This window comes from Salmo salar, chromosome ssa25, assembly GCF_905237065.1.
Source record: "Salmo salar chromosome ssa25, Ssal_v3.1, whole genome shotgun sequence".
Taxonomy (NCBI): Eukaryota; Metazoa; Chordata; class Actinopteri; order Salmoniformes; family Salmonidae; genus Salmo; species Salmo salar.
In genome coordinates, this window is record NC_059466.1 from 10906996 (window position 1) to 10927982 (window position 20987).

The 20987-nt window shown below is 43.1% G+C and overlaps 1 protein-coding gene across 2 annotated transcripts in view; it reads left to right on the forward strand.

Moving 5' to 3' along the window:
* The first annotated feature begins 4011 nt into the window (after window positions 1–4011).
* Window positions 4012–20987, forward strand: part of LOC106586149 (acid-sensing ion channel 4-A-like) — a 95752-nt gene continuing 78776 nt past the window's right edge. Inside the window, exon 1 of one of the 2 annotated variants that reach the window (XM_014173053.2) lies at window positions 4012–5203. In XM_014173053.2, coding sequence (XP_014028528.1) covers window positions 4628–5203 — 576 coding nt within the window. In that variant the 5' untranslated portion in view covers window positions 4012–4627. The remainder of the gene's footprint in view (window positions 5204–20987) is intronic. The other variant, XM_014173054.2, reaches the window with a different exon arrangement.

Genomic DNA, 20987 nt, shown 5'->3' on the forward strand with positions numbered 1-20987 from the left:
GGACATTCCTGCAGTCAGCATGCCAATTGCGCGCTCCCTCAAAGCTTGAGACATCTGTGGCATTGTGTTGTGTGACAAAACTGCACACTTTAGAGTGGCCTTTTATTGTCACCAGCACAAGGTGCACCTGTGTAATGATCATGCTATTTAATCAGTTTTTTGATATGCCACACCTGTCAGGTGGATGGATTATCTTGGCAAAGGAAAAATGCTCACTAACAGGGACGTAAACAAATTTGTGCACAACATTTTAGGTAAATAAGCTTTTTCTGCATATGGAACATTTCAAGGATGTTTTATTTCAGCTCATGAAACATGGGACTAACACTCTACATGTTGTGTTTATATTTTTGTTCAGTATACTTACATGTTGTTGATTTTGTATGTTGCATACAGTATCAAGTAATCCCTTCCATCACAATAGTTTTTTAAATGGACAAAGGTGTTGAATAGCCTGAGGCCAACGAGTGACATTTGCTCGGCTGCTGCTACCAAAATATGATATGAAATGTAATATGATATTTACTAGGGCTGAGAATTGCCAGGAACCTCACGATAACATCTTATCATGATACTTAAGTGCCGATGCGATATGTCCTGTGATTCGTACGATTCTATATGTATCGCGATTCGATACTGCAATTTTATTTATATTTGATGTTCCAAGCATATTGTTCGCTTTATGTCTGCTGCAGAGAGCACATGAGGAAATGAGTTTTGATCAGTCATGGAAATGAAAGAGCTGAAAACGTGTTGGCTCACTAGTTAAAAAGTAGATGGAGAGCAAGCTATAGAATGAAAAACACAGGCGTTTTGGGACAGATACAGCTGACTAGTGCTAGCTAACGCCATCTAAACAAATTGATACTTGGAGTCAAAGAATCAATATAATTATCGTCCAAAAATAATATTGTGATGTCTTAATGTATAGATTTTTTCCCCCTAATCCCTGATATTTACCCTAGTCTCTAGGGTTCACTCAGTCACTTCACTCTAGGTCTATTGAATCCTATCATCACAATAACTTTCTTTAAGGTTTTACGATTTTTTCCCCCCCCACATCTTTGAAATACACCAACCAATCAGAAATACCCTATATTCCATGTGTGCTTTGTGCGTGAACAATGGCTGCTGAAAGGTTTGAAGTTTTTGCATCTCAACATAAAGAAGGGTATGACAAAAAGCACAAAGATGCTGAACTAAGGTACAACACATGGCAGGGAATTACCATGCTACTGGGAGTGGCAGGTGCTTCCTTTCACAGCTTATCAGTAGCACCATTTTCCTTTTCACTGGGATAAAAAGACTACAGCTACTAGCTGCTATCAAATACTAGAGCTACAGTACTGCTGGATGCACCCATTCCTCCTTATTTTTGAGCTCAAAAAATGTTTTAATAATGTGATAAAAACAGCAAAAAAAGTTGTTTATAATCTATGCTCAACAAAAATGCAATTCAACATGTAATGGTCCCATGTTTAATGTGATGAAATGATCCCAGACATTTTACATACGCACAAAAAGCTGATTTCCCTAAAATGTTGTGCATGCTGACTGCAGGAATGTCCACCAGAGCTGTTGCCAGATAATTTCATATTCATTTCTCTACCATAAGCCGCCTTCAACGTCGTTTTAGAGAATTTGGCAATAGCTCCAACCAGCCTCACAAAAGCAGATCACGTGTAACCACTCCAGCCCAGGACCTCCACATCCGGCTTCTTCACCTGCGGGATCGTCTGAGACCAGCCACCCGGACAGGTGATGAAACTGTGGGTTTGCACAACCAAAGAATTTCTGCACAAACTGTGAGAAACAGGGAAACTCATCTGCGTGATTATCATCTTCACCAGGGTCTTGACCTGACTGCAGTTCGGTGTCGTAACCGACTACAGTGGGTAAATGCTCATCTTTGATGGCCACTGGCATGCTGGAGAAGTGTGGTCCTCACGGATGAATCACATTTTCAACTGTACCGGGTATATGGCAGACAGCGTGTATGTCGCCGTGTGGGCGAGTGGTTTGCTGATGTCAACGTTGTGAACAGAGTGCCCCATGGTTGTGGTGTGGTTATGGTATGGGCAGGCATAAGCTACAGACAACGAACGCAATTTAATTAAATCAATGGCAATTTCAATGCACAGAGATACTGTGATGAGATACCGAGACCCATTGTTGTGCCATTCATCCGCCGCCATCACCTCATGTTTCAGCATGATAATGCATGGCCCCATGTCACAAGGATCTGTACACACTTCCTGGATGCTGAAAATGTCCAAGTTCTTCCATGACCTGCATACTCATCAGACCTGTCACCCATTGAGCATGTTAGGGATGCTCTGGATCAATGTGTACGACAGCATGTTCCAGTTTCCGCAAATATCCAGCAACTTCGCACAGCCATTGAAGAGGAGTGGGACAACATTCCACAGGCCACAATCAACGGCCTGATTAACTCAATGCAAAGGAGATGTGTCGCGCTGCATGATACAAATGGTGGTCACACCAAATACTGACTGGTTTTCTGATCCACGCCCCTACCTTTTTTTAAGGTGTCTGTGACCAACAGATGCATAACTGTATTCCCAGTCATGTGAAATCCATAGATTTGTGCGTAATGTCCTTGTATGAACTGTAACTCATTGACATCGTTGTAACTCATTGACATCGTTGCGGTTTATATATTTTTTCAGTTAGTGGACTGTGTTTTTTGGGTTGTAAGATGAAAAAACCTGTCTTGGCTAAATGCAAATATAATTCTCTCCAATATGAGAAATTGTTGAATTTGCCAGATGTGGATGCTATATTTTTTGTAGGCAGGAATGAGGTCTGTACCCCTCCCCCAGGATGATGATCAGCCTGGCCCTCTGTGTGGCTGCTGTAAAGAACCTCAGCATCTTCAGGGTATCTCTAAACAAAATACTTAATGCCCAGCAGACCTCACTGCCAGAAGCATGGTTAATCCATCTAAACATCATTCCCACCAAGTGAATGTAATATTCCTTAGATACATTGAGATACTGTATCTGTATGGAATTATGATCAAGGGTCCATCCCTTTATGTTTGACGGAGTAAAACCCCTTGTTGAAGTGACTACCATGACATTGATCAAGGGAGAAGGGTCAAGGGTATGGCTTCAGCAGTTACTTGAGGGCACTTTGCCAGCTCTCACTTGTGGATGGGAACTTCCTTCGCTTGCACAAACTAAGCGTATATTGATTGTTCTTGTCTTTTCAATCAATATCTGAATTCTTGATCATTTCTTCTTTCTATAATTTGACAAGATTTCATGCTATTCGATTATTAACTTTCAAAAGTCAAAAAGTTTCACTGTTTTATTTACTCCCCCCAGTCTATGTAGTGAGTGAGTAAGAAAGGGGCGGGTCAGCGGAAATATATATTTTATGAAGCTTTTAAAAGCCTCATTGTCCCAGTAGTTCCTTGTTCAATCTGTAATTATCATATTTCTCTACCCTCTCACCATCTCCACTTGAGAGGACTTGGCATATGTGTTGAAAGCGTTTTAATTCATCATCAAATATGCCTTTTTCCTCTACAGGTCCCAGCCCTGTGTGATGTGAATCACATGACTAATCCAATTTAAAGGGGAATAACATGCATTAGGGAGACCACTTTTGTGCCTCCTATTTATATCATTTTGTTTGGCAATCTGATAATGACCATTAATAACATGAAGGCGCACACTGTAAAAGAGGAGGAGTGGGGGCGAAGTGGGGGAAATCAATACTTTATTTCAACATCTCCAGCGTCATCATGGTCCCAGATCAGAAGGCGTCCACTAATTCAAATTCGTGCTGGAGCCTGTGACGCTACCATTAATTCCTGATAAGAAAGGACCGTTGTACTGCCTTCCTTAATCTCTGACAGATGCTTCAGCCGGATCGATAGTCTTTCACGTTTTTTTTTTGTTCCAAAGAGGAGATTGATTGCTAGGAGTTGCCTGGTGCTCCTTTCCACTTCTCTCACTCCTCATTATTGTTCTAATTAGGCATTCTCTGAGGATCTGAGGAGGGGGGGCATTAAAAACTAGCGACACCCCGCAATTCACATGAAGCACCGGATGTTTGGCAGAACAACCTTTGACCCCAACTTGTTACGGTCAAGGAGTAAGACCATTTCAAACAAGTGGATTAAGCAGGAGCGGGCTGTGGGAAGAACAGGGACATACAACGGGGGAAGTTCCAGCTCGCGCCAGTGAGGAGGAAATAATCACAATGTTGCCTTCTCATGAATTATTAAGTAGCCCCCTGCCTCTTTTAGCTAGACTCAGAATGCTGCATTTTCATCTGTGGGTCTGAAGCGGAGAGCAAGGGTGTTTTTTTTGACAGCTGTATTACTGCTGATAAGCAAGACTCTGCGAGATGATCAAGTACTGAGACACGCACCCAGAACAGCAGCACAGCAGCACTATTCACTACGAGCAGTGGCAGTCAGTAGCAGCAGCAGTAACAGCAGCAGCAGCAGCAACAGCAACTCTCTCGTGCCTTTTTCTTCTTCTTTGTGGAGTTGTAATCTGTTCTGAGGACAACAGCCAGAGAAGACGGGACAAGTGGATCAGGGCTGACAGCTGTCATCAAAACAACCCCAAACGCAGAGCTGGCTGCCCACATGCCGATCGAATTTGTTTGCAAAATCAAATTTGCAGAGGAGGATGAGAAGCAGAAAGGCAAGCAGGATGGGGACAAGGAGAGCCTGATTGAGGAGAGCTGCTCACCTCCAGCTAAGGACCTGGTCGGCTTCGCCAACTCCAGCTCTCTCCACGGGATTAACCACATCTTTGTCTCGGGGCGCCTGGGCATTCGGCAGACCCTCTGGGCACTTGCCTTTTTGGCTTCTCTGGCACTCTTTCTGTACCAGGCGGCAAAGTGTGCCATCTCTTACCTGGAGCATCCTCACGTCACCGCTCTGAATGAGGAAGCGAGCCCTGAGATGGTCTTTCCCGCTGTGACCATCTGCAACATCAACCGCTTCCGCTTCTCCGCTCTCACCGACGCCGACATCTACCACCTGGCTAACCTCACAGGTCTACCGCCAAAAAACCGGGATGGCCACAAGCCCACTGATTTGGACTATCCTGCGCCGGACATGCAGGACATCTTCAACCGGACGGGACATCAGCTGGACGAGATGCTGAAGAGCTGCAACTTCAGTGGACAGAACTGCTCTGCTGAGGACTTCTCTGTGGTACGTTGAAAAGTTTCCCAAAGTAGCTGACATACCTGTGTTATGTGTTTTGAGAAAGAACATTTAATTCAGTGTTCTTCTGAACTAAAACATTACAGATACTGAAAACACAGGGCATTAGAAAAATAAGCACACATATGTTTGGAAGTGAAATATTCTGAATTTGATCAAAAACAGATCCTTGGACACTTTTTTGTTTTTGCAAAACACCTGGAGGCACGAAAGATAATGTTGGAGTCAGCTATATACTTTAAAGGTAGTGTCATTTAAATTCTCTGTGTTTTAGTGTTACTTCAAGAGCCATGTGCTTTTTACTGGGAAAAGCTTAAATAAATAGGATTCAGAGCTCTGTGTCTCTGTTATCTTTCGTCATATACAGGGGAGCAACAGTTCTCTAATGATTACCTAGCGTTTGAGAATGTAACGGCATGGAACAACGGCTCTGGCTGCCCTCGAGAAGAATTGTTTGCAACTGAGAGAGTACACGGCCACAAAAATCACCTTTTAAAAGCTAACTTCTCTCTCCCTCATGCCCTCTCTCTCTTTCTCTGTCTGGGATTGTGGAACGGCTCCCTAGCTCTCTCAGCTCTTGTACCTTTCAGGAGGGAAGGAGTAATGTTCCACCAATGTTGTATTTCAATCTCGCTGCTGTTAAGATTAAATATTTAGAGACAGACATACATGATTTTTGCATTAGCCAGATTGACTAAAAGGAATTAAACCATTTCCATAAGCTTCTCTCACATCCAGTCAGGAATGTCCTCTCTCTCGCTCTGTGTGTGTGTGTGTGTGTGTGTGTGTGTGTGTGTGTGTGTGTGTGTGTGTGTGTGTGTGTGTGTGTGTGTGTGTGTGTGTGTGTGTGTGTGTGTGTGTGTGTGTTGTGCACTATTTATTAAAGCCACAGTCCTGATAGGAGATGGATTTTTTCCCTCTCTCAAGGAGGAACAGGAATATGCAATTGCTTTAGTGATGATAAAGTACTGGTGTCAAGTGTTAATAGGGTCTGTTGTACATTGATATGCTCACCTTTCTGAGACCCAAGGATTCTCTCTTATCGTGGTATTACACAGTATTAACCTTTGATATGCCAAGTTACAGACCAAGGAAATAATGACGTGTCCTCCCTGATTTCTGTGGCTGTTGCAATGTATAGGCAGCTTTTTCCTCTTTTGTAGTATTTCTGATCCTAAAGAATCACTCACACAGACATTTGTATTTTTTTATTTTAACATGCCAAGGAAAATGCCATGCATCCTAGGGGACCAGAAAGATGGGTGAAGATGGCAAAACACTGGCAGCTGTGGAGATGTGATTCCAAAAGTTTGTTTTGCACTCGGGTTCAAGCTACAGTATTTCTACACCCGCTGATGAGAATGTCCTCTGACACATTGACAGTCACTTCTCTCGCGGTACATTAATTAGGATCGTGACATCCAGGAACGGGGCTGTCCCATGTCAGCTGTTGAAACCTCACTAGTTCCCCGGGATGGGGCGTGACTTCAGCACAGATTAAGATCCCGTAGAAAGTTCCTTAAGTTGCTGTTTTTTTCTCTGTATAGCTCTGTGGTCTGCAATTGGGGGGGGCTGTCAGTTAGATTTGTTACAGGCTTCCTACTGCCTCCACGCATGACATGTCATTTACTGCACCCCCAAGGGCAGCAGAACTTGGAGGGAGCGTCCGTGTGAGGAGCCAGCCAGCCTGGGTTGGGAGCTCTGAGTGAGGTCAGACAGGGATGGGATGTGAGGGATGTGCTCTAGCTAGCTAACAGATGTTAAGCCCAGACACAGAGTCTCTTTCACACGGCATTTACTCCACTTTTCATGTTTGCGTGCCTCTGAGGTATGTGGAGCAACAGAAGTGTGCACCACAGTACGTAGCTAAGGCTGAATATTTAACTAACTGAATAGAAGCATGGTTATTACAGTTGAAATGCTATCACTCACACACACTAATACGCGCACACTAACACGCACGTGCGCTCTCCATCTCACTCTGTACACGCATTCATTCTTCTTCTTCTCATTGATTCGCATTTATCGGGATTGCCTTGTTGCACAGCGTCGTGAGTTTCAGTGGATGGTTTGGAGGACTCCAGATGTTTTGTTCAGGTAATGACTAAGATGGCGCTCAGGAGAAGTGTCTGATGAATAGTCTCATCACAAGGCCTTTGTCGTTTCATTTTGTTACCTCAAGGAACATTCCGTCTGTCTTTATCCTTTTACTGCAGTCGGGTAAATCAGGGTCACGTAGAGTGTTTCTTGGTAGTCTTAAACAAATCTACTTTGAAACAAAGGTGTACTCAACTCACACACGTGGTTATGGGCTAATCTGCACCATGTCGGATGTGGAGTGGAAATGTATTCAGTTTTGAGTTTGCATCCCAATATTACACTTTACAGTATATACATCAAAGAAGCCTGAAATATAAAAAAAATGTCTTGACATAGAAACAGGATTTTCAGCGCAATTTTTTGAAATAATGTTGATTCATTTTGAAATGATGAAAAATATGAATACATTCCACCCATGAAGCCACTAGGTCATTTGATTGCAGGAAAGTGCCATTTTGTTTTGATCTTTCTCTACTGTTTTTAAGAAATGGTCTCTCACAACACTTGAATGGTCTCAAGTTAGACACAACGCAACATTTTTATTGAAAAATAAGTGTGTCACTGTGCGTCTGAATCGTGTGCTTTGAAATGCAATAATTGGAAAGGGAAAAAGGAATTCAGCAAACCATGCATTTGCGCTCGAGGCACTCGAGACCCTACCAAGATAGAGATGCATAGCAATTTATTATACATTCTGGTGAAATGATTGTTGAAGGAAAATAGGCATAGTTGAAAACCTGTGTCTTTGTCATCCAAACACACTAGCTCCATGGAACCGTATCGCCGGAAACGCCTTGGATGAAAGTGGACTATCAAAGACCTGTTGTTATTTTTCAGAAGATTGATAGGTGTATTTTTAGGAGCGGTTCTTCTGCATTGAAAAGAAAATGCAAAGAAAAAGACAGCTGCTAGCATAGTCGTATTGTTTTACTTGTACAGATACCCAATGTTAGCCATTCCCAGTCCATATTCAATTCACCAACCTGTTTTCCATAGAGGTCTTGTTGTTTCATATTGAATCTAAGAATGTGTTAACTGGTCAACAAATAGAAAAACAAATAGATGATCTATTTTAGGATGCGATCGTACATAATTATGCATCAAAAATATTTTTTTCCCTTTAATACCTTTGTTTGACTAGCATTTTATGCCATTTTTAATAATAAAAAAAGTCATATTATTGACTCACATGAATTAATCAGCACCAGATAGAGCTAACTCAACATGCTTTGAAAAAATATCCCCATTTTATTTGTTGTTCATTTTTTGTAACCTCAGGATAATTGTTCGTTCATTGTGTGGCGCTATCGTGTAGATCTGGCAGAGAGCCTTTGGCTTTTTAAACAGGATATTTTGGATTTGTTTGCTCTCTGTCGGCTCTGTTTGCAGCTGCATTATCAGATTTATCTCTCAGCCAGGACAGAACCCTTCTGCATATATTCATGGGGTTAACTAAGTGGCGTTGGACTTGTAATGGTGTGCAGCAACCTATGAAACCTGGTTTAACGCAGTCGCCGTTAAAGGTCCCCCGTCTGCAGTTTGTCATTTCTGCGTGTTAAGTCTTTGTTGAGAGGCTGCTGTGTTTTAGTAGATAATTAAAAATCTTACGACGTGAACCTGAATGGTTCACTATTCTTGATCTCCACCTCATCTATTTTGATCATATTCTAAGTGTTGGAAGAAGGATGATGCAAATCAATAGTATGCAGAAGGGTTCGGCAAGCATGTATGGTGATGCTGTTGTTGATCCTTACCGAGGCTGACAACTGCCTAACCAGAGATCTGGGGCTTTTGTTCATACAAGCTCCAGTGAATTTCCTATAGGCAAAAACTCCCAGTCAACAACAAAAGGCACTCTCTAGATCTGATTCCTTTGTGTCGCCCTGTGAAAAGTTTTCCCATGAACAGGTGCTCTGTGTTGTGTCTATGTGGCTGGCACCCACTCTCTCCCGGGGTGGCATGTCTCTTTTGTCTTGGAGTGAGTGCTGCACATGAGCGCAGGAGTATGTGAATGACAGTTCCCCCAGTGGGTTCAGCGGCTGCCCCCCCCCTCCCCGCATCCCTCCAGCCCCCTGATAGAGACAGAGGACTGGGGACCGTGAAAGTGACCGCTTTTCTGGAGCTCCATCTGAAACAGCCTGTCAATTAGCCATACAGTTCCACTGCTGTGGGCCTCTTTCCCTCCAGTCCTCACAGCTTGCCATGCTAGTCCGCATTTGATGTACAGACTCACTCTGAATTCGGAGCCCATCTTCGGTTAGGATATGAGCAGCTAGCCAGACCAATGCACAGTCTGTATAGTTATTGCTCCTACACGTGTAAAGAATACCCTCAAGTTGATCCCACATCATGCTGCTCTGATGGGGGATATGTGAAGAGTACAGTCGGTGGAACCTATTCCAGCCCTGTCCCACACACTGTCCTCCTCCTCCACGCTGCCTCGCTCGCTGGAGATGAATTACAGTGAAATTGGTCGGCTGCTTTACTCGATATGCATCATCAACATCTAATCAGATAAATCCCACCTGTGACCAGTTACTATATAATACAAAACCAAACAGTTTATTTTGGGGGGGGGGATTTGGCTTTTGTAAAATAATTTCTGATCACATTTAAAACGTCTTACCTCTGCAATGTCTGGAGCACTAGGCTGTATATGAGATGAAGCTAGAGCTTAGGGATGGCTTTTAACTCCACGATAAAGGCTTCTAATGCTCTGGTGCAGTTAACCCTCTCTAACCCCTGGGAGTCTTTACTCACATACACATATGTCTTCTTTTGATGACCAGTACTCCAAGCTGTTGGTGGTGTGTGTGCGTGTGCGTGTGCGTGTGTGTTCCATCACAGGCTGAAGGACTTGATTCAACAAGATTGATAATAACCCCTAACTTTGTGGCCCTCCCCCTTCCAATGGATCGATGAATCCTTCAGTCAGATTGCTTCCCAGCCCTTAAGCCTGGTGTGACTAATTACCTGGTGGCTGTGTTTTGGGCCGAGTCTCTGTTGCATTTGTTAGCGCTGCCAGAGCCCAGGTTCGAGTTAGATTTGAACATTTCTATTAAAAGAAACACAGAGTTGTTGGCCGAACTCGGTCAATATGTCAGACCTTTCCTCATTTACATGTAAAGGGTGCTCCAATGGTCTTGTACTGCTACGTATTGAACCATGAGCAGCCATTTCCACACCTCATACAGTAGTGGGCTGAAAATACACCCTGCATTCTCTATGTATGTTTTCAAAAACAGTGTTTACGGTCTCCATCGGAATACAGTAACACTGCATTCCAAGTTGCTCCCTATTCCCTTTGTGTGAGCAGTAGTCCACTATATAGGGAACAGTGCACTAAGTAATGCGCGATATAAAGAATAGGGCGTCATTTGGGTCGCAGCCTAGGTGATGATGACGAAAGCTGCTGACCAAAGATGCACTGTAAACTCTTTCCTTTCTTCAGGGGAGAAAGCCGTGAGAGTCCCCTGAATGCATTAGTGGAAATGCTTGTAAAAAATGAATCAAGCCTGCTTCTAGACCACACCAGATAATGGATGTGTGCCTCTCATTTCCTTCTACCAGTGTCACTTAATTACCTTGAAGGTGAAAGCATATTTGAACATTTCAAAGAGATTTCAATTGTAGAAACCATTGTGGCTGCGATTTGCATGGAAATGTCATTGATCACTTGGACTACCATTCAGCGGCAGGAAATAACAAGGAGCACAAATGTCATGGTAGCGTATCTACCCCCGGCGCTATCTGTATCTGCATGAGGAACTGCCTGTGCCTGGTGTATCTGCTTGGCTGGAGAATTGGCTCGCGTCCTGAATTATGTCTAATGTCACTTGGCTCGGCCCCTTGCTGATCTTTCGAGTGTGGCCTGGCCCCACACTTGCGATACATTATCGAGCGGGATTTCACAAACAATGGATCTCAATTTCTGTGCCAATTTTATAGCATTCTTTGCATATTTGCCACTATTGCTCAAAAGATTGACGCAAACTAGGTATGACCTCTATTGACACACAGTGCCATTGGGTGTCAGGTGTGATATTCTGTCTCGATCGATTAAATCATCATAACAGTGTCCTGAAGACGACACTGAACCTAGAACCTCTTCCCCTGTGAGAGAGGTTTGGTAAAGCATAGTGTTATGGCTACGTTTGAAATGGCTGTAACGAATTGTGGAACGGTTAATGACGGTGTCTTGTGTTGTCATAGAAATCCTACTAAGCAATGTTAAAGCTTTCTGAATGATATATGAAGTAGTGTAATGGAGAGTGCCTTACGGTAATGCTCAGGACCTAACGGTAATGCTCAGGACCTGTTAATGCGGATGCCCCCCCCCATAGTGCAATATAGGCTAGACTCTCGAAACCATTTGGCCTGATTTAATAAGCGTTTACATTATAGTGCAAAGTTTGCACCTTTTTAGTTTCAGAAGGGAATGAAACATAGTGATGATTTAGCTTCATCCCCTTCCTCCCCTAAGTTAAAACACCAGATTTATGTGGTGCACGGTAACTGTAAATTGATATCTGTTGCGTTGAGTGGAGAAAGAGGGATTATATTTAAACAAAGTAAAGATGGAAATAATCTTTGAAGGTACTTTAGTTACTAATACCTAACAATATTTTTTTTTTAAAAGGGATTGAATATACTTGAACAAGGTTTTACAGTACCTTGAATAAAGTTATGCCAAGACGATTTTGATGACCGTTGATATATTTCTATTTCTGTACATAGGCTAATCTTTCCAGACAGACAATTTCTTCATGTGCCGGATGTGGAGATGTGATGTTGACAAACCACTCGACCTTCAGACGCATAAAAATGCCATCTGATTTATCTCCCGGTGCTTGATTTACCACCTCTCATTTTGTCATCCTGCTAGTACATTTCACTTATGAAGTGCTTGAGGTGCAGGAAATACATTACAGTGTAATGAACTGCACAAAAAAGCAACCAAATTACTTCCTTTTAGATTCCAATTTGATATTAATGAATGCATTTTGTGGATATACACACATTTACACAACTTAAAGTAAGCATTGTGAAACCGTTTAATTCTGGTGCTGCAGCAGATCACACGACTGGAGCCAAGACCATAACTGTGCTTGGTTGGATCCTGGGTGGGCCGGACAGGGCCGGACTGTGTCCCTCTGGGCTGTGGTGGGATGGTCTGATCTACTCTTCCTGTCCTTTTTTCTTCTGCCTGACCCAGGGCTTTCACCTTGTCTGCGTCTCAAATGGCACCATGTTCTCCGTATTGTGCTCTACATTTGACAAGAGCCCTATAGGCCCGTATGGGCCCTAGTCAAAAGGAGTGCAGTAAATAGGAAATAGTGTGGCATTTAGGACGCGGCTCCTGGATTACCGTCTCGAGCTTTGAAGTGACATTTGTTGATATGCTGTTGATCATGACTGGATCCAAGGTCGTGACAATATGTGATGGAGCAAGGGCATCCAGCAGCATTTAGGAGGAGGGCCTTTAATTCAGTGTAGAAGTTCAGAAATGATTTAGATTGAACTCATATGAACCCGGCTGAAGTAGGAGGACATGTCCTTCAGAAAGAGTTATTCAGTTCTGCTAATCATCCACTCCGTATGCTATTACCTCAACTAATTATACCACATTTTTCTGATTGTACATGTTTTTTTTTGTTGTTGTCTTAATGAGTCAGATAAGCGGCATTCCTCGCTTTAATAGCAGTGTTTGATGTTGCTAGAGTTTTATTCGTTGTCTTTGTGATTGTACTCCTCCTCCCTAACAGTGTTGTCAAGAGTTATTCTGTTTATCCTAATGTATGCTGTTGAGACGGTTTTGTGCATTTCATTGTCAATATCGTGAAATAGGGCCCTGCTCCCTAAATGACGTCTCCGTTCAATAACCTATTAAAGTTGAAACACAGATAACTTGGCACGCATCAGGAAATGTCTGCTGACATTGATCCAGCGGGGAGAGGACCTAGTGGCTCCGATTAACACTGCTGTCCCTAGAGGGAAGTCCCTTTGGCCATTGATGGCAACACTGTCCTCATGTCCTGGGTTCCCCTCATGATCATAAGAACATTCTTCTTCATGAGGACCTAAGTTGGAAGTCTAAAAGGGGGTAAAGAGATACTTGGACATGGGAGAGTCCTGCCCACCACCAAACACGGTTTCTGAACACGTGTGCCAAGTGAAGAGCTTACTGGTTTGTCTCTGCTCACATCTTTATCATATATTTTTCACCTTTTAACAGCAACATCACACCAGTGAGATACTGTAGGTGAAATCCAATACACATGACTGCCTGACTTTTCTTTTGAAAGATCAGAGCAGATTCTGTGAAGAAGCACCTTGTCTTTTGTTGACGGTGAGATGCATAAAACGAGGCACTTATTTTAACAGGAAAATTCACAGCACTTTTGATGATCAGCACTGTGTGTGTGTGTGTGTGTGTGTGTGTGTGTGTGTGTGTGTGTGTGTGTGTGTGTGTGTGTGCAGCTGATCGGATCACTTGAATGTAAACACTCTAATTAGAGCTTCTCCGTTTGTGATTTTCTCATCTAAAGATAAGTTAAGATTATATGTCCTTTCCTGGGAGAAGAATGTAAATCGCTTTTCCTCTAAATGCCCTCGGGACCCACCAAAAAAAAGATGGATCCTTTCAAATTTGTGATCTCATCCATCTCATTACAAACACCGTGATAAGGGCATCACTTAGAATAAATATGGCCATTAATGAGGTATGGCATCCCTTCCTGTCCATGTTTACGTGTGTCCTTGACATTCTCTCTGAGGCAGCATCCCAAATAGCACCCTATTCCCTATATTGTAGTGCAATACATTTGACCAGGGCCCATGGCCTTTGCCATAGGGTTGTGGTCAAAAGTAGTGCACTATACATGGAATAGGTTGCCATTTGGTCACAGAGCTTTAGAGTAAAGGAAGGAAGGTATAATAGCATGCTTCGAAACAGATCTCCAATGTCCAGGGAAGAAATAAATGTCACGCCGCTTCACTCACAAATCACCACGCTTTTTTTCCCCCTTCGTCTTTGACCTTCACCGTCGACTCCGTTCTATGGGAAATGAACAGGATGCTAATGTTTCGTTAGTATGTGTACCATAATGAAAGTTCTCCCCCTGAGACTGCTTGTATATTTTTCCATATTAGCTATAATGCCTCTGAACTGACAATTAATTAGCAAGTTGAGGTGATACGCTAATATATAAATAATCACCACGACATTGAGGAACATCAGGGAAGATAATGTGCAATAGGACCTGAGACATAGGACTGAGATGGAGATATATTGAACGAGACTTGTCATTATAGAAAAAAATTGTCTGCTCCTTGTGCCGATAGAGGCCTGACAATGTAATTTACGCTCGTGAATCCATTTTATTCGGGAATATTGATGATCTAATAGGTATTATCATACTTTCTGAAGAGAACTTGGGGTATTATTTGACAGCTCCTGAGGAAGCGCAACAGCTATGGGTCGATATCAGCAGAGTACTACGCGTGACTATATGATGATTGTACACTCCAGCTATAGTATAAAGGAGAGGAGAAAGGTTGATTTGAATGAGCGCCACGCCCCTTGGCACAGCTTTCTCTTCCCAAAGTGGTACTCGGTGAGCTCAGTGGGAAACAGAGTGGTCAGCGAGATTGCGTCTGTCCCTTGCTGTCCACTTCTGTGCTGGACCAGTTGGTTCGGGAGCTAAATCGGAGCCACCCCGTGTGCCAATTTTCAGTATGCTATTGGAGTGTTCCAAACGGGGGCGTTATCTGCCTCCTTTCCTGCCCCGGCTTGTAATGAAGTCAAGCAGATTTCCTACTCAGAAAGAGCACCTTTACACAACGGATTCACCCTTTAGTAGGTAGAAATCACAAGGCACAGACAGCACTGGACCGCCAGTCACTGCTCTCTATATCTATGTTAAGGTGCATGGCATCTTTCAGGAAAAACCGGGCCTGTTTGTGGCATGTAATGTTTGTTCATAAACCACTTTTTTTTCAAACTATAGATTTGGGATCATAATATTTATTTTAGATTTGGATCGCAAATGAACAACGAATCACAAATTAATTATTCAGCCGTCCACAAGATTAATATCATGTACTTTTTTGCTTGAATAATTCAACGTCCTGCTGGATAAATTGAGTTAAGGAAGGAAAATAAATCTGAAACCAGCGTCGTACCAAGTAGGTAAAATGATGCTCAGGAGAAGTCACCTTTAACCACGCGCCTCGTTCAAATGCAGATAATGTCGGATGAAGACCTGAGACCTCTTTACACGAAACATGTATACAGATAGACACTGAATAAATAAAAGCCTTCTTTCTCCCAAACACTGGAATAAGTTGCAGAGGATTAGCATCTCATTACAAAGGAGTGCTGTGAATTGTGGACAAAGGGGTGTGAGGGAGCAAAAGAGGGACTGGGAGAGTTCCCTCTCTGAATATGAAAGAGGTCGTGGACGCTGGGTTCCTCCCGGGAGCGCTAGATAAACATGCATTGACTATGGATTGACACCGCAACAGAGAAAATGTGCCAAAAATGGTTCTGTTATTGCGGCAAACTTGCTATGAGACATGATTACACTCCCTGCTTAGTTCCGTCCGAGGTGGTGCATCCAGGTTGGATATTTCACAGCAATGTCTCCCAACCCAAACTGTGTGAGCTGTTTGAGTAAACAATACTCTTGAGACATTGGGCGAGACAGTTTGCCACAGAGATATATTGGCAAAAGCTACAAGTCTCCTGCTGCTGGCCAGTCTGCGTTCTGTGCCATGAACATGCAATTGCCCTTGATTCCACTCCCCACTGATAAGTGTACACACTCAGTCATGCAGCAAACCACGGTAGACAAACCACGTTGACAGTAGCTACGCTGCATCTGATTCTGAAGGACAACGAATACGCTCTCCCTAATTTGGATATTGTAGTGTGTTGTGTTTATAGTTAGTTGGATAAAGCAGCCCGATGATGCAGTTCTATCTTATTTTCAAGTTGCTTATGGGAAAACCTCCAGTCTGTATTCCTCTCAACTGTTTGATGAAATTTGGAAGTGGGCCTGCTCAGACTCCGCTGCTCCACTCCCCACGAGGGCTACACTAGCCTGTATCCTGGCTGATTTGGTAGGCAGATGTCTCAGGGCAGTGTGTGGGAAGGGTAGGAGTGAAATCCTAGATGGCCTCAGTGACAGACGGCGTCCCATATTACCACTTCAAGTAATACAAACAGGAACTTCACAAAGTGAGTTAAATTGCATGGTCACGTGACGTTACACTTGCATCTGAAAAATTCGAAGCAATCCTTTTTCACCATTGAATGGGGAGTGAGTTGTGATTCACACAACTCATATTTGTGTTGACCAGTACACAATGGAACCAGGGTATATCAGTAACTGTGATACATCAATTATAATGTATGGATCAGAATACACCACTAGAGAAAGGGTGAGTTTTCTTCCACAAAGCTGCAGAATTGGCGATGAAGGAATATGTCAGTGTCTGTCTTCTCGCTATGATGGCTTACCTTGCTGTACTTATCTGCTGTTGTATACAGGGCCTTCGGAAAAGTATTCAGACCCCTTGACTTTTTCCACATTTTTCTACGTTACAGCCTTCTTCTAAAATGGATTAAATAAAACAATTTCCTCACCAATCTATACACAATAACCCATAATGACAAAGCAAAAACAGGTTCGTAGAAATGTATGCAAATGTATTAAAAACGAAAAACAGAAATTCCATATTTACATAAGTATTCAGACCCTTTGCTATGAGACTTGAAATTGAGCTCAGGTGCATCCTGTTTCCATTGATTATCCTTGAGATGTTTCTACAACTTGATTGGAGTCTACCTGTGGTAAATTCAATTGATTGGACTTGATTTGGAAAGGCACACACCTGTCTATATAAGTCCCACAGTTGACAGTTCATGTCAGAGCAAAAGCCAAGCCATGAGGTCGGCCAAACTGAGCAATCGGGGGAGAAGGGCCTTGGTCAGGGAGGTGACCAAGAACCCGATGGTCACTCTGACAGAGATCTAGAGTTCCTCTGTGGAGATGTGAGAACCTTCCAGAAGGACAACTATCTCTGCAGCACTCCACCAATCAGGCCTTTATGGTAATGTTGCCAGACGGAAGCCAATCCTCAATAAAAGGCAGGTGATAGACCGCTTGGAGTTTGCCAAAAGGTACTTAAAGACTCTCAGACCACGAGAAACAAGATTCTCTGGTCTGATGAAACCAAGATGGACCTTTTTGGCTTGAATCCCAAGCATCATGTCTGGAGGAAATCAGGCACCACTCATCACTTGACCAATACCATCCCTACGGTGAAGCATGGTGGTGGCAGCATCATGCTGTGGGGATGTTCTTCAGTGGCAGGGACTGGGAGACTAGTCAGGATAGAGGGAAAGATGAACAGAGCAAAGTACAGAAAGATCCTTGATGAAAATTTCTTCCAGAGCGATCAGGACCTCAGACTGGGTCGACGGTTCACCTTCCAACAGACCATCGACTCTAAGCACACAGCCAAGTCAACGCAGGAGTCTCTGAATGTCCTTGAGTGGCCCAGCCAGAGCCCGGAATTGAACCCGATCGAACATGTCTGGAGAGACCTGAAAATAACTGTGCAGTGACGCTCCCTATCCAACCTGACAGAGCTTGAGAGGATCTGCAGAGAAGAATGGGAGAAACTCCCCAAATACAGGTGTGTCAAGCTTGTAGCGTCATACCCAAGAAGACTTGAGGCTGTAATCGCTGCTAAAGGTGCTTCAACAAAGTACTGAGTAAAGGGTCTGAATACTTATGTAAATATATTTCCTTTTTTTTACATTTTATTAATTAGCAAAAATTTCAAAAACCCTGTTTCTGCTTTGTCATTATGGGGTATTGTGTGTAGTTTGATGAGGGAAAAAACTATTTAATACATTTTAGAATAAGGCTGTAACCTAACAAAATGTGGAAAAAGTCAAGGGGCCTGAATACTTTCCGAAGGCACTGTACATCTTAAATTTCCTCCCCATAGCAACTACCAAATTCTAGCAACATGCTTACCTGGCAGGGGTGGATAATTCCTTAATCCCCCGACAATCCACTAGCATTTAGTGTGTAGGATTACAGGTGGGAATGCAGAATATTGGTGATGACCTTTGTAAACACTGACAGGATACACTTTTTTATTAATATTGCTGAAGTCGGTCGAGATTTGATTATTTAAATTACCACAGCCATTATCACCTTGGCTGCTGTAGGTTAATTCACCTCAGTCAATCTACAAACGCATAGCCTACAGTGAGGAAAAAAGTATTTGATCCCCTGCTGATTTTGTACGTTTGCCCACTGACAAAGAAATGATCAGTCTATAATTTTAATGGTAGGTATAAACCGTGAGAGACAGAATAACAACAAAAAAATCCAGAAAAACGCATGTCAAAAATGTTATGAAATGATTTGCATTGTCTGTAAATTATTTAGCAGCCTATTTTTTTTCTCCAGCTAAAGTAGGCTTTGTTTAACATGAGCCAGCTAGAAGGAGGAAGTCAGAGGCTAAGTAATACTAGCCAGAGCCCTTCAAAGTTATTGCAATAGAAGTCTCTGCCGGCTGATAGCCACCTGATTGTAAGCGACTATTTACTAGTTGTGCACTCGTTCTCCGAAAGTATTATTTGATTGTTTTAAGGAATGTCTGTAGACAAGGTGGACGGTTTAAAAATTGCCTTTTGTCCGACGTCTCGCAAACGGTCAGCGTCTCTAGTTGCCTACTTGAGCCCGCTCCGAGCTGGTAGTTCGTTTCATGTCTCAGGCCCTCGAGGTCTGTGCCGCGAAAGGGTGGAGTTAGCCATTTGAGAGAGTGGTGAAAGTGCTGCTAAAAAGGCAAATCTGGGAGGCAAATCCGGGGGACGCAGGTGAACATAACGAACAAACCACTGTTCATGATTCCACTCGTTCACAAAGAGGCATATGCGATTAGATCAAGAATATAAACGTTCTGAGCATTGATCAACGCTGGGAGCACTATTTAGATGTTGACCCGTAGGCTAATTGATTTTCTTTATTTTGTACTATATATATATATATATATATAAGCTTTATGTGCGTATATGTATATATATATATATATATATATATATATACATATACGCACATAAAGCTTATTTCTCTCAAATTTGGAGCATAAATTTGTTTACATCCCTGTTAGTGAGCATTTCTCCTTTGCCAAGATAATCCACCTGACAGGTGTGGCACATCAAGAAGCTGATTAAACAGCATGGTCATTACATAGATGCACATTGTTTTGGGGACAATAAAAGGCCACTCCAAAATGTACAGTTTTGTCACACAACACAATGCCACAGAAGTTTTTGGGGAGCGTGCAATTGGCATGCTGACTGCAGGAATGTCCACCAGAGCAGCCTCTAACGTTGTTTTAGAGATTTTGGCAGTAAGTTCAACCCGGCCTCACAACCACAGTCCGCGTGTAACCACATTAGCCTAGGACTTCCACATCCAGCTTCTTCAACTGCGGGATCGTCTGAGACCAGCCACCCGGACAGCTGATGAAACTGTGGGTTTGCACAACCTAACATTTCCACACAAACTGTCAGAAACCGTCTCATGGAAGCTCATCTGCGTGCTCGTTGTCCTCTCCAGGGTCTTGACCTGACTGCAGTTTGGCATCGTAACCGACTTCAGTGGGCAAATGCTCAGCTCTAATGCCCACTGGCACACTGGAGAAGTGTGCTCTTCACGGATGAATTCCGGTTTCAACTGTACCGGGCAGATGGCAGACAGCATGTAAGGCGTCGCGCTGGAGAGTGGTTTGCTGATGTCAACGTTTGTAACAGACTGCCCCGTGATGACAGTGGGGTTATGATATGGGCAAGCATTAAAATAAATTCCAGAGGTCCGGATCTCAGTGTCTTCATATGTAGTTACAGCCCTGGTTTGGTCTAGACTAGATTTCGACGACGAGGGCTTTAGATCCCAAAGACTGATGAGGTATGAGAGACTTGCAACTGCTCCTTTTAAAATATTGACGATGGGATTTGTGAGGAATATTACTCCAGCATTCTCCCCACGCTCTCAACTTTAAGATCTTTTGATCACCCACCTAGAAGGCATCCAACCCGTGATTTACCCTCCTTTTTTTTTATCCCTACGATCATCTATCTTATGCTAGGATATGGAGTCTGGATTCTGCCTGTTTATTCTATCTTCCTGATTACAACAGGTTCAGGAGCTGTCTGTCTTGCCTTGATAGCAGTCAGCAGAAGGCTTTGTGGGGGTGGGTGGGTTGCGGAGGTGGGTAGTGTGGGCGGGGTGCTGCTGGTGCTGCTGGTTTAGTTGATGGTGGATTAATCTCCCACACTGAGAAATTAGGTCTTGTGTTCTCCCTCTAGATACTGGAACTTTGATCAAGCCCTTATGTGATTAGACGCTGACCCTGACATGACAGGCCCCAGAAACTTTTAAAAGAAGAAAAAAAGAAGGAAAAAAAAACATTTCTTCTGATCTGACGGGTAAACCAGGAAAAGTCAGAAATATTCTGAAGGTGTCTTTCCTGCCTCTCTCACATCGTCTTGCGGGTAATAAAGATTTAATGTATTCATTTTACTCTGGCAAAAATTGCAATCTATAATGACCTGACATTTTTTTTTTTGAAACTAGCCAGCAGC